The sequence below is a fragment of the Solanum stenotomum genome, chromosome 9 (genome assembly GCF_019186545.1).
Source record: "Solanum stenotomum isolate F172 chromosome 9, ASM1918654v1, whole genome shotgun sequence".
In the NCBI taxonomy this organism is placed as follows: Eukaryota; Viridiplantae; Streptophyta; class Magnoliopsida; order Solanales; family Solanaceae; genus Solanum; species Solanum stenotomum.
In genome coordinates, this window is record NC_064290.1 from 11,758,642 (window position 1) to 11,783,357 (window position 24,716).

At 32.3% G+C, this 24,716-nt stretch overlaps 3 protein-coding genes, 1 long non-coding RNA gene and 1 pseudogene across 5 annotated transcripts; 3 read left to right on the plus strand and 2 right to left on the minus strand.

Moving 5' to 3' along the window:
• The first annotated feature begins 394 nt into the window (after nt 1-394).
• Nucleotides 395-6,378, plus strand: LOC125875774 (BTB/POZ domain and ankyrin repeat-containing protein NPR1-like). Of its 2 annotated transcripts, none has more exons than XM_049556806.1 (6): nt 395-554; nt 664-760; nt 1,279-1,835; nt 2,983-3,739; nt 4,596-4,793; nt 5,604-6,378. In XM_049556806.1, the coding sequence occupies exons 3-6, from the start codon at nt 1,329-1,331 to the stop codon at nt 5,867-5,869; spliced, it is 1,728 nt and encodes a 575-aa protein (XP_049412763.1). In that variant the 5' UTR covers nt 395-554; nt 664-760; nt 1,279-1,328; the 3' UTR covers nt 5,870-6,378. The 2 variants fall into 2 exon arrangements, with proteins under 2 accessions (XP_049412763.1, XP_049412764.1); XM_049556807.1 differs by having other exon boundaries at nt 1,478-1,835.
• Nucleotides 6,226-7,006, minus strand: LOC125875775 (uncharacterized). The gene is made up of 2 exons (XM_049556809.1): nt 6,326-7,006; nt 6,226-6,294 (listed from the first exon to the last, which is right to left on the minus strand). The coding sequence occupies exon 1, from the start codon at nt 6,966-6,968 to the stop codon at nt 6,351-6,353; it is 618 nt and encodes a 205-aa protein (XP_049412766.1). The 5' UTR covers nt 6,969-7,006; the 3' UTR covers nt 6,226-6,294; nt 6,326-6,350.
• Nucleotides 7,007-13,455: 6,449 nt separating this feature from the next.
• Nucleotides 13,456-15,385, minus strand: LOC125877945 (xyloglucan galactosyltransferase XLT2-like). Its single transcript, XM_049559237.1, has one exon. It carries the CDS (start codon nt 15,277-15,279, stop codon nt 13,648-13,650), a length of 1,632 nt encoding a protein of 543 aa, XP_049415194.1. The 5' UTR covers nt 15,280-15,385; the 3' UTR covers nt 13,456-13,647.
• A 3,795-nt stretch (nt 15,386-19,180) lies between these two features.
• LOC125877280 (uridine nucleosidase 1-like) lies at nt 19,181-20,844 on the plus strand (annotated as a pseudogene).
• Nucleotides 20,845-21,063: 219 nt separating this feature from the next.
• Nucleotides 21,064-24,511, plus strand: LOC125878002 (uncharacterized). Its single transcript, XR_007447668.1, has 3 exons — nt 21,064-21,222; nt 22,053-22,233; nt 22,570-24,511. It is a non-coding gene; the product is annotated as an uncharacterized LOC125878002 (long non-coding RNA).
• Nucleotides 24,512-24,716: the final 205 nt, after the last annotated feature.

Genomic DNA, 24,716 nt, shown 5'->3' on the forward strand with positions numbered 1-24,716 from the left:
TTACACTCAATTACCTAATGACCAACCAAATAAACAAGATATACAATATAATTACATAAAATTTGATTACCAATGTGACTTTCCAAATAGACTCGTATATTTACTAGAAAGAAAAATTTATATGTCACATCACCCAATAAAAAATATTAGTATAAGCACCTTTTATACCTCTACCGTCCCACCCCAACGAACACGGCTTGGGGCCGCCAATTCCCCTTCGTCGTAATATCTCAATTCACACCCAATGGCCACATAGTTTATAAATTGAAAAAAAAATTAATTTAACAAAATTAAGGTGTAATAAATGAAGGTAAGGATATACTTACAATAAACATTTTTTTGTTTTATAACTTGATACATGCACCTGCACCATTCACTAGTACTAGTAGTATTCCTTTTTCCGCATCTCTGTTATGTTCTTTTTTTCATTTCACTCTTCTTCTTTTTTCCTACTCAAAATCATTACTTACTTCATTCTGTCACAGCAAGCAATCACTTTTTGACTAGTTTTGGGGTCAGCAGACTGCAGCTTTCTTCCACAATACATATTTGGGGTATGCAGAATCACTTTCTTTGTTTTTGGAGTTTTCATGTTTATGTTAGAATGATGGGATTTCACCAGCAGCAAGGGAGGGTAATTATGTTCTTTTTTTTGGCTTGCAGGTGTGAGAGTTTGGGCCAAGATCATGCAAAGTTGACCTGTTGACTTTAGTGCTCAACTTTTTCAGATTCTTGGAAAAGTTTTGTGCTTTCTCTTGAGGTACTCTATTTGCCTTGTTTGGGGGAAGTGGGTAGCTCAAAGATAGAATCTTTATGCTCTTAAAGAATAAGGGGTGGGGAAAAAGGACTCATATTTCCAATTCTCTCATTTTTCATTGTTAATTCAGGCTTGTTTTTTTGGAGATTTTGTGCTAGCGTTGACCTGATTGACTTTACCATTGTTGTCTTGTTACTTGAGGTTTTTGCTCTGTTTGGGGCATTGGGTAGCTTAAAGATTGATTTTTGGTGTTGTTAAGAAGAAGGTGTAGGTTTTGGGAATCAAGAAAAGATTGATTTTTTAGCCTACCCTTGAAGTCCGTTTTGTGTTTTGGGTGTTCTGAGCTGATGATATGTTTTCTTTCTATCTTAAAACTTTACTTTGGTTGATGACATGGAAATAGAATATTAAGTACTTAACTTTTTTTTGGTGGATTCATGTTCTTGATGCAAGAATTTGGTGTCTGAAGTCATTAAATGTTTGGTCATGCTGAGCGTATTATTGATTTCTTGCTCTCTCAGGGATGAATTCTTGCTAGTTTAATTACCAAAGCAATAATTAAGTTTGAACAATGGAGAGCGGCCACGAGAGTTTTGCTGCATCTTCTAACATATCAAATGAGTACAGTAGTCCCCAGGAACCAGGACCAAGTGTTGATCATTTGAGTAATTTATGTGGTAGTCTTGAGAAACTCCTGCTTAATCCTGAATATAACTACAGTGATGCAGAAATAGTCGTTGAGGGGATTGATGTTGGCGTTAATCGCTGTATATTGGCTGCACGAAGTCAGTTTTTCCATGAAAAGTTTAAGGAGCAGAATGAGAATTCCTTGAAAAATGAAAAGCCTAAATATTTGCTGAAGGATTTGGTGCGTGTTGCCTCAATTGGCTATGAAGTATTCATGGTCCTCCTGAATTATTTATATACGGGAACGATTAAGTCATCTCCTTCAGAAGTTTCGAGTTGTGTTGATAATGCTTGTGCTCATGATGCTTGCCGCCCTGCCATTAATTATGCAGTGGAACTCATGTATGCTTCGTCCACTTTTCAGATAAAAGAACTCGTTATGGTCGTAGAGGTCAGTGTTTGCTATGCTGGTTAAGTTCTATATATGCATTTGACTTTCCTTCTTGGACTTATCATAGAACTATCCTTGTGATAAGGTTTCTTCAACAACATCAAAGCATACCAAATATAAATCACATGCTTGACTTAGACACAATCTTTTCAGATTTATATATAAGGATTTCTGTTGCAAATGCTGATGTTCAGAAAAATCTCCGTTTTTCCTAGTATATCAGCTTATAAACAAAAATCTTCATCATCTAGGAGTCATTGTTTCTGTCATAACATATTACAATTGGTCATATTTTATTTCATTAATGAGCTATCTGACGAGAATTTATGGAGCATATTCAGCATTTTCTGAACTGTCTAAAGACATGTAGTCCTACTTAGGGGTGAATTTAGTATGTAAGTTATGTGGTCATCCCAACCCAATATATTGGTTCAAACCCTGTATGTGTAAGAAAATTCAACTAAATAAGTATAAGTTATAGATTTCTGACCCAATAAATCATTTGAGCTGTGATAACCCATAAGGTTCAAATCTGGAATAAAAAAAGAAATTCAAAGCTTGAATTTGCCTCTGGTCCTACTATGCCCCACGGTCAGTTATAGCTGCTTTGGACCTCAATCGGTAGATTTCTATTTCAGTCTGGATGATGGCCTACAAGTTGTGCGACATTAGTTCTTACATATTGACAGAGTGGAGGTAATTTTATTATCAAAAAGCTTAAACTATTGCTGTTTTTGTCAGATTCTAGGAAAAAACTCTTGGAAATTTAGCATTAATCGAGTTTAAATGATGTACGTTTTTACTAAATTACTAATCAATGAATCCGGTTGCAGATGAACTCTGTCTGCCATATGTACAGGTTGAGACTTAAGATTAACATCCTGCTTGAGTTAGGGTACCAGGTGTTTATGATTTTATTGCTTTGTTCATGAAAATGAGTCTCAACAGCTTACTACAGTCCTGAGCTATTCTAGTTTTATGTATATTTCTTGATTATACAGTAAATGACTTGCTATTGAATTTATAATGATATTTGTACCAGATAGGAAACGACAGAAGCTTTCCATGAGAATTAATGCTTCTAACTTTGTAGTTACATTGTTTTTTTTATCTGGAGAGTTCTGATTAATGTTCTGTTTGAGTGCAGCGCTATCTCGACAACTTTGTTGATAAGGCTACTCCTGAGGATGTAATACCCATACTTTTAGTTGCCTTTCACTGCAAATCTAATCAACTTCTTGAACACTGCATCCAGAGAGTGGCACGATCTGATCTAGACAATGCTACTCTTGAGAAAGAACTCCCTCATGAAGTTTTGACTGACATAAAATCAAGGCGCCTCAAGTCTCGACAAGGGACTGAACAGGAGTCATTAGAAGAAGACTCCTTGAGTGAAAAGAGAATTAGGAGGATTCTGAAGGCTCTGGAGTCTGATGACATTGAACTGCTAACACTACTCCTGGAAGAGTCAAACGTCACTTTAAACGATGCTTGTGCTCTTCATTATGCTGCTGCCTATTGCAACTCCAAGGTTGTGAACGAGGTACTTGAGCTGGGTTTAGGCGCTGATGTCAATCTTCAGAACTCCCGAGGATATAATGTCCTTCATGTTGCAGCTAGACGAAAGGAGCCATCAATAATAATGGGACTACTTGCAAAAGGAGCATCGGTCTTGGATACTACACGTGACGGACATACAGCACTATCCATATGCCGTAGATTGACTCGTCTAAAGGATTACAATGATCCACCGGAGCAAGGAAAGGTTACTAATAAAGACCGGTTATGCATTGATGTTTTGGAGAGAGAGATGATTAGGAATCCTATGATTGGGAGCATGTCTTCTTCATCATTGGTGTTGGCTGATGAATTACTCATGAGGTTGCTTTTATTTGAAAATAGAGGTAACTTTGTTAAGTTATGTTGAAGTGAACTCTCTTAGTCATCCAGTAATCACATTTCTTATACTTATCAAAACCTATCCAATTTAATTCAAATCACATGCTTGATATTGTTGTTTATATTAAGCTAAAATTAAGATGCTTATGCATTCCTGTGTGCTCTGATTGCCACTAATTTTGCATCAGATGCTAAGATTTCAGATGGAGTTTCTAGGTAAGCTGTTGAAATTTCATTTGTGTTGCACAGCTACACCATTTTCCTGAGAAACAAACTGTTTTGTGTCTGTTTGTCATAGATCAAACAGAATTCAGTGAAATAATAGTTGAGATAATGATCTTTGAAAGTGTGCTTGATGTGACGCTAGAACTTAGTTTGTGATGATGCTGCCTGTCGTCCCATATAACAGCAAATTGAGGAACTACATTCCCTACACTTCATTTCGTGTTTTCCGTCTGCTCTGTGTGAGAGGTGTTGGTAGGAAGGAAAAGTAAGAAGCTATGACAGGTTTTTGCTGCTTATACTTCAGTCATAAACTGAAGCAGCAACAAACACATCACAGATGCTAGGGAATTCTTCTCGGTGCTAATTAGGACTGATATATGGGCAAGTGTGGTCCGTAAGAGTTGCACTGAAGAAGCCAATCATAACTATGGAATGAGAGAGTGAAAGACTAACAAGCTTTGTTGTTGAATCTGTCCGTAGACTGATGTTTTATTAGTCAGAATAATACTCGTGTTATATAATTATGGGGTGATAAAAATGTTAAAAGTCTATTTGGTCTTACTTAGGCGCTGTGCCATTCTCTTCTCCTCGACTTATGGTATTTGAATGTAGCTCCTAATTTGGTTTTTCTTGCAGTGGCATTGGCACGGATGTTATTTCCTCAGGAAGCCATGCTAGCTATGGAAATAGCACATGCTGATTCAACCGCAGAGTTTACTGGACTTTCAGCAACAAATGGCTTATGCAGAAATCCGAGAGGGGTTGACTTGAACGAATTACCATCTGAGCAAGTGAAAAGACTCCAAGAGCGGCTGGTCGCACTACTGAAAACAGGTCTCTACGTCTTCTGGATTCATTAGTTAAACGAAGGAGGAGCCAGCATTCCTAAAAGAGATTTGAACTTTTGAAATTGCAACTTATAATCATTGAGTGATGGAACATATCTTGCATGTTTATAATTCACATATATCTTCCTTCTGGTCCTACTAGGCTTGATACAATTTTTCATTGCATATTTTGTTCTTCAGTTTCTTACTTATTGATTATTGAAACTTCAAGTCATTTCTGCCTCTAGGAGATCGCGGAAACAGTATTATAGTTGCTAGATATAACTTCTATTCCTTTCTCCATATATTTTGGCTTTGAGGATGGCAAAACATGAGCTGGATGTTGTAAATGAATGTCATCAAGGCTTCCCACTCCCCCATAATAAGTAGGAATAGCGTTTTTCCCGTGAATAGTCTTTATCCACATCTTCAGCTTTATGAGGATAGCTATCTTATTAAGGACATGAACCTAGATAGGAAGATTTGGAGGTCGAGGGTAAGAGGTAGCCAAAGTTGTTGTATTAGTTAGTTTATGTGTAGCATCTTATTCTCCTAATGTTCACTATTACAAGCTGTTTCATTTGTTCAGTTTATCTTGCTATTTTGCTGTTGTTTTTTTTCTTTCTATCATGCTTTGATTACATTTGTTTTGAGCGGAGGGTCTACCGGAAACAAGCTCTCTACCCCCACAAATTAAAGGTGGGGTAAGGTTTGCCTACGTCCTACCCTCCCCATACCCCACTTGTGAGATTACATTGGGTTTGTTGTTGTTGTAGTCTTTCTCAATATTGTGTTTTTTTGTCTACCTTAATGACAGTGGAGACAGGTCGACGTTTTTTCCCAAACTGCTCCGAAGTTTTAGATAGATTACTGGAGGATGACAAACTAGATTCGTTGATGTTAGAAAGTGGCACCCCTGAGGAACAAAGATCAAAGAAGATGCGATACACAGAACTCAAGGATGAAGTTATGGAGGCATTCAAGAAAGACAAAGCTGAAAAGAACTGGGCGGGCTTCTCTACGTCTTCCTCCTCTTCATATTCTCCAAAGACTAATGTCAGTCACAAGAATAGAAAAAAGTAGATCCTCTCTCTAGCTAAGGATTCTAACGATGGCGGAAGCATTCTATCTCGAAGGGCCGCATGACTTTTGAACCTTGTCATGAGCTTGAGCTCCATATATACTATAGTACTCATCTTTCTTTTGGACAAGTATCATCTTGTAGAAAAGTACATAGAGAGTGGATTGATTGTGGGGGTAACTATATAGGGGAAAGAGGAATAAAAGTAGGGGGTACAGAAATGGCTTTTCTTGTGTAATATTAGTACTTTTGAATTGATGATTGTTAATTTATGCAGAAAAGGATCGTTTGATCAAAACATGTATTCTCCACGAAACTTTTTCTTTCTGGATTTGCTTTGCTTTGCTTGCTGCAGAAACATGAGTAAAGATAGAACAGTTCTTAATATACCAAACCAAACATTGGATAGGAAGTAGTTCCAATGTAACTACTCTTAATATTATTAATACAGTATATACACTCTATCAAACGATCCGTAATTTCTTAATTAGTGTACAATTGTTTCTTTTTTGCACCACATGCATTAGAAACAAACTCCAACACATTTGAGACCACTTGTTCAACCCCATTAGCACATGTTGTATCCACAACAAGTCTTGGAACCTCCACCCCAACATCATAATCCCAACACCCTTCATACCCTTTCAACAACTTCTCCATCTCTTGCCACGTGGACGGTTTATGCCAGCTTGAGCCATATTCCACCAGCTCACTCCTCCGCTCGAGCCGCCTACGCCACTCAGCTTCATCACTCGGCTTGCACTCCACTACAACAACCCGAGCCCCACTACGATCTGCAATCTCAATGATCCGGTCGAGGTGAGCTCGACGGGAGAGTGGCGAGTCTATCACCACGCTCAGACCTAAGTCTAGCTGAGCGGAGGCGACTCGCCACATGGCGTCGTATGATAGGTCATTGATGAGTTTTGTGGCTTTAGTGATTTGTTGAAGAGGTTTAGTGCAATCTTTGAAGTGATCTTTGTCTATAAGAGGACATTTGAGGGTTTTAGCTATGGATTGTGCAAGTGTGCTCTTACCTGTCCCTGGATGGCCTTTCATAGCCAAAATTATTGGCCTTTCTCCATATTTTCCATTGTCCATTTGATTGAGGATTGGATTTTACGTTACGTTTTTTGTAGTGATGGTAATAATTAATACTTAAATACTAATAAGATAGAGATGAAATATGAGAGTGGATAAGGCTATGGTAATTGTCAAGTAAGCATTGTCTCCACACATTGTTATCCATTTAGTACTATTTATTGTTATTTCTTTGTGGATAAGGAATTTTAAAAACTAAAGATATTTATGGTTTCAAATTTAGCTCATGAAAATAATATACTCCAAATAATATGTATAACAATTCATATTTGGGTGAAATTTTTGGCCTAATATTAACCGGGTCATTCGCATGAATGCCTTATTTTAGGGTTGTATTTAAGTTTTTTTCGATAGTCTTTAAATTTAATCTTTCAGTACTTTAAGTAATAAAAACTTAATAAAAAATGCCAATGAGATTGAAAAAAAAAATAAAAAATTGCAAGGCATAAGTTATGCCTTTCAAAGTCAAAGGAAATCGCAAAATACAAATTATGTCTTTCAATTTTCACTAAATAAGAAGCATAAACAAAATCTAAAAATCACTAATTCGAGGGATAAAAATTGAAGACCATCCCAAAATTGGGGAAAACTATGCAAGAACTTGATACGAATTGGCAGATAATTACTTATTCGTCAGTTTAGGGAATTAACCTAAGTCAAACTGACGATGTACAGTCCGTCAATTTGTTATCAATTTTTCATAAAAAAAAATTGATTTAATCCGTAAGTTTTTAATCTTTGATCCTAGATTTTGACTCAATTTAATTTTTAATAGTGTTAGAAAGTAGATTGAGCAAAAACGGATTGAGTTTCAACCCACTCATATTTCATACGGATCAAAATCGGGTTGGATGATAAATGAACGGTTGAAAATGAGTTAACCCACGTTTAAGTGTAATTATATTATTTCAAGTGCAATAATCATATAAATTTTCCTATCACTCAAATTATTTAGTGATATAACGTTTAACTGGATTTATATATACCCTACATCATTAATCTTGTTTAATACATGTTAACTAATATTTATATTTTGTTGAAACTTTTTCCTAAAGTATTTTGCAAGAAAGGTAAATTAAACTTGTTCAACATTTGATGATACATAGGAGTAATATATTGTATTTTTGCTCTCTTGCCTTTTTAATTCCATATATGTTTGTAATTTCATTGTTAAGGCTTTAAGCTAATAATTTATATTTTCCCCTAAACCAACTGAAGCTCACTTCTGTGATGCATATCTTTATAAATAAGTAAAATTTATGTTGGTAACTGCATTTATATTATATTTGGACATTTTTCACTTGTTAATAATGGGTGTAAAAAATTGAAGTTAATTTCTTGGAATTACAAAGAAAATTGTAGATTTTTAAAAAACGGCTAGATTGATCTATTATTGTATCTTAGATATTTATTTAAAAAATAGATCTATAAGTTCTAAAATCTTGTTCAGATAGATAGAAGATAAAATTATCTAGACCTTTTTTGTAAATGTGTTTCGAATAGTTTCTAGAAGCATTCCTAGACAAATACAAATAGGGGTAACATTAGATATTTATAATCAATCCAAGAAAAACCAATTCAAGTCATTCTAATTCCTCCATTACAAAGTTTTTTTTATCCAAATTCCTCCTCCTTTCATAGCTTCCATTTTTTAGTTAAATTTTTCAATTTTAATTAACGATTTTGAACTAGTAAAAAATCTCACTAATTATCTTTTTCTTGTGTATATTTTAGTTAAAATTTTCAATAGTGTACTAAAAATTACTTACAACAAATCTAATTCAACTCAATTGTAATCTGTTTCACACTTTTTAGACATGGTAAATTTCAAGTTGCTACTAAAATCTATAATTATTTTATTTGATTGAGGACCACTTTAATTAGTTGACACCAATATCCTTATATAGGAGCTAGTAATATAGTAAGACCACTTGACAACTATAATCCTACCTTTATTCTATTAGCTAAAATTTTCACCTAATTTATAATGTAATTATCACTTGATTATTTGTCAACAAGCACTAAAATAAGCATAATATGTACCCAAAAAATTCCATATTTTATACCTAAACCCCCATTCCACAATGGGGGTAAACCAAGCCGTTACTTAATTTCACCAGAAACAAAAGGCATTAATTAATTACTATTTCAAAGCCATCCTTGCTGTCATTGTTATTTATATTATTACTAGTTACAGTAGTCCGTGCTAGCACGGGCCCAACATATATTTTTATTTTTTATTTTAATTTATGTGACATTAATAAAATTTTAACGGTCAAACAATTTTTTTGTACGTTCTTTAAATTTTAAGTTCTTGATTATTGTGGTTAATAATACTTTATATGTAATTTTCAATATTCTCTTTGTCCCAATTTATGTGTCATTGATAGAATTTCGAAAGTCAAGCAAATTTTGTATATGTCTTTTAGATTTTAAAGTTATTTAATTATTATGAGTTATAGTACATTTTACGTATATGTTACTTTTTCTATCCCAAACTATGTGACATTAGTAGAATTTTGAGAGTTGATCAAATTTTTTGTATGTCCTTTAAATTTTGAAGTTGCTAATTATTGTGTGATTTGTAGTACGTTTCATGTTATTTCAAATAATATATGTTATTTTCTCTATCCAATTTATATGGCACTAATAGATTTTGAGCTTCAACCAAATTTTATAGATGTCTTTATAATATTTTAGGGTTTAATTACCTCTTTTTTATTTTTAATCCATTAATATGATTTCTTCACAATTATCAGTAGAGCTACCTTAAACGGTGATGTGGTGCTCTTTATGACCTTCATTGTCATTTTTCTTTTTTCTCCTTCTTTGAATTTTTCTCAATTATATTATTTTTAAAAGTTATTTTCATAACTCACACTTCTTCATCTTTATAAATTATACTTTTAATTAGTATTAATAATATTCATAACTTTCAAACCTTTTATATTCAAAACCCCAAAAAATTTAATTTTACATTAAATTAAAATATTCAATGCCTTTCTTTCTTTGGAGAGAAATGACATTAAATTAAAATGTTTGCCTCAATATGCTTAAGATGCTAGAATTCTTAAAGTTCATTTTAACTTTATGTATTCTTTTGTTGGAATAGCTTTCTTTTTATTTTGTATGTAGTTTGTTGATGATTTTTAAGACTTTTGTTTTTTTTTCTTTTTTGTTAATCTTATTAGAACTTTTGTTATATATGTTGTATGTTGTTTAATATATTGATGGATTTTTAGGATTTTTTTTTTTTTTCTTTATGTTAATCTTATTTGAACTTTTATTGTATTAAGTAAAAAGTATTCTAATTAATTCTACTAAAGATTCACTAATTGAATGCTGAGAGAAATTAATTAATGTGAGAAAAGTACTGAAAGAAAGACTTAATCCTATTCCATCCGTCCAATAATTATTGTCTATTATACTATTTTGGAATGTCCTACAACTTGTGCACTTTATGAAATCAATGGATAGTTTACCCCTTATCATTATCTAAATTGCTAATTATTGTTGTATGATTTGTAATATCTTTTACGCAATTTTCAAATAATAAAGGTTATTTCTTCTTTCTCAATTTATGTGGTACTAATAAAATTTCGAGATTCAATCAATTATTTTTGTCTTTAAAATATTCTATTGTTAATTACCGTAAATTATTGTACTTTCTAAGTAATTTTCAAATAATATATATTATGTCATTTGTCCAATTTATGTGTAACCGATAAAATTTGAAGAGTTAATCAGATCTTTTACATATTTTTATATCTTTTGAATATTTAAGTAAATAATTATTGTGATTTATAATATTTTATACAATTATTTTAAAAAAAATAAACAACAAACAAAACGAATTCATCATAGGAAAATTACCAAAGCATCCGTCAATACATCAATAATGGGTCCCACTTTTTGTTTAAAAAAATATGCATATTGGGAGGATATTTTTGTCCAAAGTGAAAATAGAATAAGTATAAAACATTAAAGTCTTTTAAAATTTTAAATTGTTAATTCTTATTGTATGATTTGTAATACTTTTACGTCATTTTCAATTAATAGAGGTCATTTCTTCTTTCTCAATTTATGTAGTACTAAAAAAATTTTGAGATTCAATCAAAATTTTTTGTCTTTGAAATATTTCTAGCTGTTAATTACGGTAATTTATAGCACTTTCTAAGAAATTTTCAAATAATATATATTATTTCATTTGTCCCAATTTATGTGTCACCGGTAAAATTTGAAGAGTCAATCAGATCTTTTATATATTTTTATATCTTTTAAATATTTAAGTAATTAATTATCGTGATTCATAATATTTTATAGAATTATTTAGTATAGTAAAATAAATTTAAAAGAAACAAACAAAACGAATTCATCATAGGAAATTACCAAAGCATCCTTCAATACATCAATAATGGGTCCGACTTTTTATTTTTAAGAAATTGCACATTCGAAGGATATTTTTGTCCAAAGTGAAAATAGTGTAAAAAATGTGTATTTATTGTGATTTTGAATGTTTTGTGGGGTAATAGGACGCACGCAAAGTTAAGGTGACTTTTTGAAAATCTGGGACAACTTCAAGTATCACTTAATTTTTTTCTCAAAATCTAATTTACTTTCGTAAACTATGTGTCAGATCANTTGGAATGTCCTACAATACTTGTGCACTTTATGAAATCAATGGATAGTTTACCCCTTATCATTATCTAAATTGTTAATTATTGTTGTATGATTTGTAATATCTTTTACGCAATTTTCAATTAATAAAGGTTATTTCTTCTTTCTCAATTTATGTGGTACTAATAAAATTTCGAGATTCAATCAATTTTTTTTGTCTTTAAAATATTCTATTGTTAATTACCATAAATTATTGTACTTTCTAAGTAATTTTCAAATAATATATATTATTTCATTTGTCCAATTTATGTGTAACCGATAAAATTTGAAGAGTTAATCAGATCTTTTACATATTTTTATATCTTTTGAATATTTAAGTAAATAATTATTGTGATTTATAATATTTTATACAATTATTTTAAAAAAATTAAACAACAAACAAAACAAATTCATCATAGGAAAATTACCAAAGCATCCTTCAATACATCAATAATGGGTCCTACTTTTTTTAAAAAAAAAAATCTTATTGGGAGGATATTTTTGTCCAAAGTGGAAATAAAATAAGTATAAAGCATTAAAGTCTTTTAAAATTTTAATTTGTTAATTCTTATTGTATGATTTGTAATACTTTTACGTCATTTTCAAATAATAGAGGTCATTTCTTCTTTCTCAATTTATGTTGTACTAAAAAATAAATTGAGATTCAATCAATTTTTTTTTGCCTTTGAAATATTTCTAGCTGTTAATTACTGTAATTTATAGTACTTTATAAGAAATTTTCAAATAATATATATTATTTCATTTGTCCCAATTTATGTGTCACCGGTAAAATTTGAAGAGTCAATCAAATCTTTTATATATTTTTATATATTTTAAATATATAAGTAATTAATTATCGTGATTCATAATATTTTATACAATTATTTAATATAGTAAAATAAATTTAAAAGAAACAAACAAAACGAATTCATCATAGGAAATTACCAAAGCATTCTTCAATACATCAATAATGGGTTCGACTTTTTGTTTTTAAGAAATTGCACATTCGAAGGATATTTTTGTCCAAAGTGGAAATATTGTGTAAAAAATGTGTATTTATTGTGATTTTGAATGTTTTGTGGGGTCATAGGACGCACTCAAAGTTAAGGTGTCTTTTTGAAAATTTGGGACAATTTCAAGTATCACTTAATGTTTTTTTCTCAAAATCTAATTTACTTTCGTAAACTATGTGTCAGATCAAAATCAGATTAACAAATTCAAAAGGAATGAGTAATAAATAGCTCATACAATGACATATTTATTATTTAAAAGAAATATTCCTTTTGGTTGAAAGCTAACAAGATAGTTACAATGTAACTAAATATTATAAAAATCTTTGCATTGTGGCTTATTTTATATATATATATATATATATATATATATATATAAAGGGCCCAAATGAGGTAGGGTAATTAATGGTGTTAAATTGTCCAATAATATAAATTTTAAAGGTACAACCATAAAAGAAGAATGTACAACACTATCTAATCACATATCATCCAACACTTGTCATGTGCTAAGTAATAGATATTCCCACTTATTATATATAGTAATATACATTAAAAGAGTGACGCTAGATATATTGGCTATAATAATTGTCATCTCCATCAACTAGCACATGTAATATTTTAGGCATCTTTAGCAACCTTTAAACTTTTAAAACGGAAGTGATCACGGGTGAGAGGACCCCACTTTTCCGCATTCCTCGCCCCACGAGCAGAACATGACTTTTCATTATGCTTTTTTGCTCATAGTCTCTACTCAAAAGACAAAACACTGCTTAGATTTCCAGAATGAAATCTACATTCCTAATGCTAAAATTACAAGGACACTCAAAAAAGTATCATGTATAACATTTATATCAATGATGAACATTTACATGTAAGGATATTATATCAATGATGAAAATTTACTACTAATACTGCAATTTCTTATTGATTTATGATAAACAAAACAAAAAATAATTGATTTTTAAAGAGTAAAAGAATGAGGGGTTGCAATTCCTGTTGAGTAATAATGTACCTTATCCTATAGATTTTTCATCTTTTCTTGTTTCCTCCGAGTTTTGTTTTTGTTCCCTTTGTTGCTTGAATCTCTTCAAAACTTCATCAATAGCAATATCAAAAGCATCATTACTACTCCCTAATCCTTGATTAGACCTTGCATACAAATACTTAGGCATAGCATCAATCAAAATCTCTCTCATTTTCTTCACATCATCTTTCGTGAACTTATCGAGTACTTTTCTAATTATGTTAGTATCATTTCTAACTTCAGTATGATCCATGTATACTGAATAATCCTCCGATGGCGAAGGCAAATGCCATTCATATTGAGTTTTAAAACTTCCTTCCCAAAAATACACTGGAATTGAACCTGCCATCATGCAATCGAACATCGATCTTCTTGTAAATCCATCCCCTTTTGGTTGTAAACAGAAATCAGAATCCAAAAATGCTTCAAGAATTGCTGGTGCTCCGTCATAACAATGTGTGACGGAGCAATCCACAATCTTGCAAGAACCCGTCTCGTTCTTGCAGTAATTCATTAATACTTCTCTGAAATCATTCTTGATCTTCTTCCTCACAGCTCCCACGAAGCAAAAACGGCTAGAACGATTACGTGACCTCACGAGATCTTGCCATTGTTTAATCTCTGTTTCGAACTGAGGGTGAAAAGCTGTAGGATAAGGAACACTTACCTCTAAATCATCCCACGGATTCTTTTCAATAGATAAACGAAGAACATTTTTCATCAATGGCATTCGGAGAAAACTCGTGCCCCAATCGGAATCAGCATCGGTTTTTCTTCGAAATGCCCATGTTAATCTACCGAGCATTAAGAAATGATCTGACCCGTGATTTTGATTCCAATAAGGTTGATTTTTAACCCATTCTAGCATCAATTCACTAGGACGATCTCGTTCTTTCGCTGTGGTGAACCATAAAATCTTCCCAATTGCAAGTCCGGCATAAAAGGGGATGTAAAATGCAGTAGCATTTTGGGGGTTTAATGCTCTGCATTTGTAATTCAAAATTCTTTCATGATAAATGACTTCAGCGGAGTACATATCTGTCCAGTACCAAGCAGACCGGATATTCTCCGGTACGATTGAGTCGAGGCCAGTTGCTTTTGGTCCAAGACCGCCATTTGTAACCGCGTTGCATCGAGAACTCCATGGGTCTAAATCATGACAGTTGTTTAGAAGATCTTTGTTGAACTTTGTTGGAAGATCGTATACATAAACTCTCCCGTATTCACACTCATCGTGGGGTTCTTTAGCTTGCACTAACTGTTTCTGCTGGTTGATTTTGGGTTTTAAATCTTGCAAGATTTGAAGTTGGTCCTTGCTCTGTTTTTGCTGTTTGTTTTTGGGTTTTGAATCTTGCAAGATTTGAACTTGGCCATTGCTCTGTTTCTTCTGGTGAATGATCTGTTTTTGAGGTTTCGAGATTTGGAAGCGCTGTTGCTGGTGTCGGAGGGGAATGGCCGGAGGGGAAGTTCCGGCAAGGAATAGAATGAAGGTGACTTGAATGAGAATGATGAGGAAAAACCATTTACAGTGATGAAATCCAACTTGGGATTTGATCAAATGGAAGGAATTTCTGAGTTTCTTGAATGTCTTCCTAGGGGAAGAATTTTCAGATGGCAACATTATGGGAACTGAGGAAGAAGAAGATGAACAACAAGGAAAGTAGAGAATATATAGCAAGTCAACAAAAGGAGAAAGGGAAGGTAGGATATTGGTGGGAGAATTTCTTTTACTTTTTGGTTTCCCACCACTGATAGATCTCGCATTGGAATCTCGATTAAATTCAGATAGCGCACGTCAGAGACAGAGATCATTCGAGGGTGACACTCCCAATAAAATTTTCTCCATACTCGGACTCGAATCCGAGACTTCTGGTTAAGAGTGAAAAAGTCTCACTATTGCACCACAAACCATTTTTGTAGTGGGAGAAATTTTGATTTTTGTCATCACTATTTTTTATATAAAGCATAATACATAGATGTGTCATTGAACTTAGTCTCAACTATCTTCTACGCCGTCAAATTTTAGTTGTGCATAAGTAGATACTTAAACTTGTATAAAGTTGAACAAGTAGACACACGCATCCTACATGACAATTTGCATCTTATGTGGTGCTTAACATGTATTATGTCACATAGAACGCATATATTTTATTCAATTTTATACAAGTTTAAGTATCTATTTGTGCACATTCAAAGATAAAAGACATAGATATTAGTTGACAAATAACTATACACTATACATAGAAGTTAAAGTCTATGGAGAAATCTTATAAACAACGCAACAATAAGTTTAATTAACGTTATCGGGATGACTCAGTTGGTTTGGAGGGTGGTTATCCACACGGATGACCGGGATCGATCCCCCCTCAATGCCTTCTGAGTCGAGCCTGTCGCATAGGACTTGCCTAGTGTGGTTTGTAGGCTATTACACAGTGGAGGTTACTCAGTGCGCACAAAGTGCTCACCCGAAGGGCAGAGATTGTAGTAGCTGCGGGTTATCCTGGGGTTCCAAAAAAAAGTTTAATTAACGACCAAAACGCAATGACCCTAGCCTACCAATGTACAAGTTGAAAGACGTGTTATCGAAACAAAAAAAAAAGAATATTAACAAGTGGAGTTTTTGAGTTGGAAATTAAAATTATAAAATTGATAGAAGTATTATGTTTGTGTAATGTGTTTGTTCCTCGTTGGTTCTTACAAAGTGGAAAGACAATCTACTGTACAATTGGCAATAGTTTATTCAGTGTTTCCAAATAAATATTGTACATTATTGCGTATTTTTTAATGAATAATTAAGTATTAGTATTAATTCGATGGCAAAGGATCAATCAAGTGCATCCACGTGTATAATGGCACCAACATCATGATTAAGACAGTAATGATGAGTACACTAAAGTCCGTTGAAACGTTCAACGTGGAATATGAAGCTAGTCAAGTCATTCTATAAATTTTTATTTTATAAGATATTAAAAAATAACTCATAAAAATATTTATTTTTATGTTTCTTTTTGATATAAAAATTGTTCTATTTTTCTATATATAATAAAAGATGTTTGTAGCATAACTTCCTTCTATTCAAAGTTCATTAATTTCCTTGTTTATATCACTCTCAAGAACCTTATGTTGCTTGAGTTTATAAGGTTGGAGGACCACTATGTATACCTTTTATTTGCACAAGAAAACGTGTATATAATTGCACCATTAATTATTTGTGGGAACACTCCGAATATAGCAATATAGGAAAAATCCACATTGTCATTGTATTTTAATTTGTTATATCAGATAACTTGTCTTGTTTTATTAGTTGTGAATTTCACTTTTTATAGATAAGTTACTTACTTGAAGTTGTTTTTATTTTTTTTATTGAATTCATAGAATAAAACTTATCTTACACTATTGCATAAAAGTTAAACACTAACTAGAATATGCATGTTAGCACTAGGATGAAGCAAGTTCAGGAATAAGTTGTTCACTTTTTCTAGTAACAAAAAAATAAAAGCAAAGATGAAAGAATTAAGGAAAGTATAGTTTCAACTTTTAACTTTGCAAAAAAATGCATAATAAAGTGACATTGTTTATATAGACAATGTTTTTAGGTATTTTGTCTCTTGTTTTGAAGTTTAAGGAGGTAAAGTGAAATTATTAAAATGAAGGGGGAAAACGCTATCAATAATAGTATGGTCATTTAAGAAAAAAGAAATGTTATATTTGACGCTAGATGATAAAAAGAAAGATAATGGTGAATTATTGGTGAAATTAGACAAGTTAATCTTAGAGTGTGAAGAGTAAAGAATATTACACTCTCTTTTCTTCAATACTAATTTTGGTTTGCCATCATACCATAATCTCCTAGCAAAACTATATTAATTTTTTTAAAAAAAAAAATCGATTCAATTTAAACTAAACAATTGATTCTGTTAAAAGAAATGCAAGCAAATTTCAATAAGAAGATGGTGTAAAAAAATGAGAAAATTGTATATAATAGCAAACTATTAATTCAAATTAAATGTTATAATCACAATTTAATTTAATTGTAACCCGTAGCAAATTATTGCCATTCACCTCTCTACATGGAATTCTCGCTCGCCACTCTCCCTCTCTCTCGCTCGCCAGTCTCTCCCTCGCCTCTCTCACTTTATACAAACACAAATGTATAAATTGTGTTTCTGTTTGTATAAAGCGAGAGAAAATTGTATATACACATGCAAATACATATATCTTCGTCCTATACACTTATAAGTATACAATACAAATCTTCCTCTGTGCAGTTTTCTTTTGTCTTTCTCTCTTTCTCGCTTTATACGAACACAAATTATACAAATGTATAATTTGTGTTCGTATAAAGCGAGAGAGAAAGAGAGAGATTTGATATACAAATGTTTTATTTCAATTCAATTGTATACAAATTCAAATTTTATGCAGATATACAAACACATAAAATTGAATTGAGAGACTGCCAGCGATTTATACAAACGAGACTGTCAACGATTTATACAAATGAGAGGCTGCCAACGATTTTATACAAATCTGATGCCCCCAGCAATTTATACAATATGATGTTCCATAGAAAACGTAAAGTTTGCTATGAAGCACAATTATGCAAATTATAGTTATAGCATACAAATATGATTTTTATGTTTGCTAAATGTGAAAGTTGCTAAAAAAAAAAAAAAAAAGGTTGGGAGAATAATCAAGAATGTCTCTTAATAATTTTAATAAACGGGCTTTAAATATTCAATTTGAAAAAATCTGAATAATGAAAATTCAAAAAATCAAAATTTCTCACCAAATAAAAATCAAACCAAAATTTAAAATTCAAAAAAGAATATTCACCCTAAAATTAAGCAACTTATTGNATAAAGGACAAGATGAAATATTAATAAGAATATGATGTGAGTTCTATACTAGAGAGAGTAAGAAAGAAGTATCAAATAAATGCAACCTGTGAAACCAAACCAAAATCCAACTTAAGGAGAGTCATTCTTTGATCAGAGAAAGATGTCTTCGAGAAGGGAAACCACAATGCAATAGCAGGATGTTTTCCTTGAACGTCTGGTTTCCATCTGTTCTCTTCCTTGTCCCCAAAGGAGCATACTTGATGAGGTTTCCCAGATCGAGAAGTTTGAAGGAAGCTTCTTAGCACTTATCTTAGCTTGGAACAATTTTCCCTTTCTGTTCTGAAATCTCTTTCCCGGGAAAGCTATTTCTTCGTGAAAGAGGAAATTCCCCAGGAGCATATCTTCTGGTGACTCTTTGGCATAGAAGTTGTATTTCATTCAAGTAGAAACTAATGCACTCTTAAAAATATGATACTTGGTGACTCATCAACCAGGAAAAAGATAAAAGTATAATACGTATTGATGCTTGAAAAAATATCAAGAAATTCTTTCATTTCTGTCGTCTCAAATATGTGGGATAAATTGTGCCGGTGAATGAAAAAGAAAGACATGTATCTCTCTCATAATAGGTACTCAGGAGGCTGGGTTGTGTTTGTGTGTGTTTCCTGATGAGCTTCATGTTCGATGTGGTTCCCATTTGTCACATTGGAGCTAATTTTCTTTTCGTTGATAATAGATGAGAATATGACAATACTAATGGCATTTCAGACACCAGAAGTTGAGGTCATAGGCTTGGCTACTATCTTTGGCAATGTTACTACAAAAGATGCTACACGAAATGCATTACTCTTGGTATGTTTTTTATTTTAATTTTATTTATCTAAATTTCTCTCTTTTCATCGTGTTTAAAATTTCCATCTTCTAGATATTTATGGATCAGGTTCTTGATCAATTACTTCTTTAACTTAATTTGCAAAATGATAGTGTGAAGCTGCAGGATATCCGGATGTTCCCGTGGTAGAGGGTAGCTCTGAACCTCTGAAGGTAATTTTGTTTTTATTTTTACCGTATATTTCTTCTAATAGTAACATTTTTTTCTCTTTGCAATCTCACATACTGTATATTCCAAAGAGACAAGTGATTACTGCAGCATCACTTGAACATACGTAACATGAAGCTAATTTTTTAAGTTTTTTCCACCGTGTAGATAGATATTGGAATAGATTAAAGAGGAAAAACGATGGTTGGTTTTACACAAAAAAAAAAGTTCAGCTTATGCTTACTTTCCTTTCTCCCTTGTAGCTTCTCAACACACTGTCACCTAACCTAACTCTTGTTTCTTGCTATAGAGAGGGGAACCACGTGTTGCAGACTTTGTTCATGGTTCAGTTGGATTAGGCAACTTATTTTTACCTTCTCCAAAAGTAAAAAAAAATCGACAAGTCTGCATCTGAATTCTTGGTGGAAAAAGTTTTTGAATATCCTGGTGAAATGTCTATACTTGCATTAAGACCATTGACAAACTTGGCTTTGGTATGTCGTATCTTAAAACTTTTGATTTTTAAGTTTCCAATTTTTCCATTGCAATAACAAAAGTTTCATTGTTATCTGTTGGTTAGGCTGTAAAGAGGGACTCAACCTTTGCAAGCAAGGTGAAGAGAGTGGTTGTACTTGGTGATTCCTTCTTTGCTTTAGGAAATGTTAATCCTGCCGCAGAAGCAAATGTGGGTGATTTCTTTCCCAATTGGGTATATAAATATTATAATATTTACAATGTTTTACAATTCCTTTTTTAAACTTGCGTTGATATGCTTTTTTGAGCCACTGGTCTATCGGACACAACCTTTCTACTTCAAAAAGGTAGAGGTAAGGTCTGCATGCACACCACCCTTCCCAGGCCCCATTTGTGAGATTACATTTGGCATGTTGTTGTTGTTGTAATGTCTTACAATGTGCAAAGTTGAATAAACAGTCTTTGTTGTATTCACTTATCCAATTTGTTACTGTTTACTCATTTGCTTAATTTGCTGACGAAGCAGATATATGGGGACCCTGAGGCCGCTGATGTTGTGTTTATGTGGGGGGCAAATTTTGATGTTGTAGGCATCAACATTACATCACAAGTCAAATTGAAATGTGAATGTTCACTGCTTAAATATGTCGAATGCTTCTATATTTTGGACCTTTAATAATTTTGTTCACCTCTAAAATAAGAGTATGCTTCCCTGCTTTTAGATGCTGATCTTGAAAAACTAAAGCAATCCGAAGGAAAACACGCTAAGTTTGTGTCTGATATGTGCAAATTTTACCGTGATTGGCATGTGAAATTCAGTTGGTGTCTATGGTAATATATATGTTCTTATATTGTTTTTGGATGATTGACAATGCTTCTTAAACCACTTTCTTGCATTTATCTCGTGATCATCTCTTATCAATTGGCGATCAAACTCTTCAAAAAAGTATGTTACTATGTGTTTGATGTATAAATTGTTGGTTTTTTTGTCGAATATTCATTTTTTCTTTTTATGGGTATGGTGATTTGTGTTATGATCACATTTTCTTTTCTCCATTCCAAATAATAATGGAGTTCTACTTCACATACAAATGTGGAAAACAAAGTGGACATCAACACACCTCTAGAGGATGAAGAACGTATCATCGAATGCGAGAAGGTCCCAAGTTGCCGTGTCGGATGGAGGATCATGGCATGCCCCTTTGCCGCTTAGGTAATGATTTTGAAAAAATCTTGTTTACACTTCTGTGAATACTTCAAAATTTGTTAACTCATGAGATGCTATCGGGATATTGGGATAGATACCTATGAACAAGAGTCAGCTTTTTGTATCTATTCCAGGCAAATTTTAAAATTTATCACAAATTTAGTCATTGCAAGAAGTGGATTATAACATTGTAAGTCATACTATTCTCACTTCGAAGAAATGCTTAAGCATTACATTATTGGCTATATTTTCAACAGAAACTTTATTAGTAACAGGTAAGTATTTCTGATTTCAGGTTGTTTCCCTTTTCATGCTTGAATTCAATAAATCATATTTTCCACGCCACTTGTCAGTAAAGTCGATTCTTCTTTGGTGTAACTGAATAACTTTTGATTAGTTATTTTCTGTTAATGTTTATCATGGCTAAAATAGGAAAAAAAAACTTATCTTCTTAAGCATTCATGTGTTTTAGTAACTAAGTTGGTAACATTGTAGTATCTAAAGATGAGATCAGTTTCAACTTTGGATATATCTTGTTGCCTCTTTAACAACAATGACCCATTGTATCCACATTACAGAAAATTTTATTTCATCATGAAAGTTTCTCTGTGACAGCCTTTTATATTAGTCGACGTAGCTAATGGAGAACATTACAAATAAAGAAGTCGTTGTAAATATAGCAAACTTGATGTCATTTAATGATGTCTTAATCTGTTATTGCAATGATTATTATTTTGCTCTGTAAAACAGTTATGCTACAATACTTAGTTATTTACAATTTGACATTTTGTTAATTCGTTTATTAATGGCTGAAATGATTACCGACTCTCTTTCAGCTGCCAACTATGTGGCTATCTCCAAGCTTTGCAGACATCACCATCAGTTGTTGCTGCTGGATTGGTTATTGATTATCTTATTATATTTCCAGCAACACAACTGTGAGATTAATTGATACGTGGTTATGCAAGGCTGCCATGACTCCAACTCCGCCATTTGGACTCATAAGGACGATTCAAGGTAAGTAATCTAATCCATTAGTTATGGTATGTTACATGCTATTTCTAACACATTAAACCTATTTCTAGAAATATCAGCTCTCTCATCTCTTTCCCTCTTTTAGTTCTCCATACACACACTCTCTATTTCAATGAGTATTGTTGCAGTTATACGAAAAGTAAAGATCAAATTTAGTAGTTAGAAATAATGAATCTTTCCCTCCCTGTATGTGTAAACTCTCCATTTCACCTTTATTTTCTGGATTTCTCCTTTTTATATCAATAACAATAATTTTTTGGTTTTCTCAGTGTTTGCTGTTTAAAAAATTATTGCGGAAACTATATTTTTAGTTCTCAGATAAAGCCGTAAAAGTTATTGGAAAGATTAGGCAACGCTTGGCCTAAATAAAGTTACTAATTCTACCGTTCTACTACAAGGACATATTAGTTGTCATGATTATTGGTAAGTACTATTTGGACACAATTTTTTCTCAAATATCACACACTAAGGAGCACATGCCTTTCAATTAAACACATCCTTTCAATAACCTTTACTTTTAACAAAAGTCTGTAGTGAAATTAACTACAAACTGCCCTCATCCTGGAATAACCATATTCAAACTTAATCATCATATAGCCGTTGTTGAGGAAAATTGTAAAATTCTCTTTTACTCCTTTTTCCATAAGGTAACTCATACTTGATTAAGTGCCCGTTAAAATTCTCTTTTATTCCTTTATCTATAAGGTAACTCATACTTGATTAAGTGCCCATTTAAATTGACTTGTTTTAGGTGTTTTAAAGCAAAATGCTTATAAGAACTTATTTCTAAGTCAAAATAACAAAATTAAGCCAAAGTCAATCCAAACAGGCTTTATATCTTCTTTGTTTTACCCCTCCATAGTTCCCTAATCCTTTTTGCTCTTTCATTATAGGATAGATACTAGAGCTACCATTCTTTAAACTCACTGGTTTAAATAACAAAGTAGTTTAATTTGAGAAGAAATGAAACTACGTACCACAAGAAAAATGGAAAAGTTGTATGTCTGCTCATTACAATGATCTCGGAGATAATGATACTTTATGCCCAATCAGTTCTTGGATGATCTGCAGAATATCCTTATATGTGAGGGAAAGAACACGCAAAAAAATATCTTACACAAATTAGTTTTCCAATAAGTATTGAGTTAAGCATTTGACAGATTTTACTAAATGAATTTTAGAAACTAATACTCTTCTTATAATAGGTGTATCTAACCAAAGACAAGATAGTTGTCAACAAGTAGAAGCGTGATTGTGGAAATTTGAAGACGGAGAAGAAAAACTTCTTAGAACAATATAAAAGTGCTCTTCTAGGCTACAAGAATTATATTTATAAAAAGAAAAATTCATACAGTGTCCCCTACTTTTCATAACATGTGTTATGTTAGATGGATATCACTTTCAATTTTTTTGGTATAATGTGCTTCATTAGTTCTTTTCAATTTCTCATTGTGGCTTTTCTTTAGCGTAATATACATGCTTAACCTGCCTTGAGTAGAAGAAAGAGTTGTACTATAAAGTCCAGTGGTTTCATTAAATATAATTGAACTTTAATAGATCATTGATGAAACATAGGAGTTGATTTCAATTGTTGTAGTAGGAATGTTAATCTTTGTGATGAAATTTAATAAACACAAATGAAAGTTCTCGAGAGAAGTACAATAAAAAATTTTCTTTTTCATTGTTTCGGCTAGTTACATTTACTATTGATGTTGGATAGCTTTTATTATTTACAATTTGTAGTATCAAGTTCAGAGCACCTTACTTGAAGTAGGATTATAGTGTTGAGTTTGGAGTACCTTTTTATTGTAATTTGAAATTTTTTTTATCTTTTCAAGTACACAGAAAGTGTATATTGACACCTCCTTTTCTGTGATGTTTTCTTAAAATTGATAAAGTATTGTGTATTATAATTGCAAAACTAAAACCTCATATTGTTCAACTGCCACAATTGTTTCATTTGGCCAAGTTTGAGATCTACTGATTTTATAGCAACAAATTTGTGATATGCATGCTGCAAGTCCAACAAACTGTTGGAGTTGAACTGTGATGTTAAATTAAAGATGTGTATAATGTATTAAAATACTATCTGAATCTTGACGTATTAAACATGTTAGGTAGAATGTTGAATTTAGAGAGTTATCCTATGTAGAAACAGTCATTGTCTATTAATCACAATAAAGGACTAACTATTTGTTGTTTTCTTCTTTTAATTTCATTTAGCTTGATATTTTAGTTGCAGGATGGTTAACATTGTTTTTATTTCATTAAATTGCAATGTGTGCAACTATACCTATCTGAAATGGCTCCATACAAATACAGAGACGCACTCAACATTGATTTCAACTGTCCGTCACAACTATACACCAGTGTTGCTTAAGACTATTAGTTTTGTTGTTGATAGTTCACTCATGTCTGTTGTGACCACAGACCACTGGTGGAGTCAATGTCATTGCCGCTGTGAT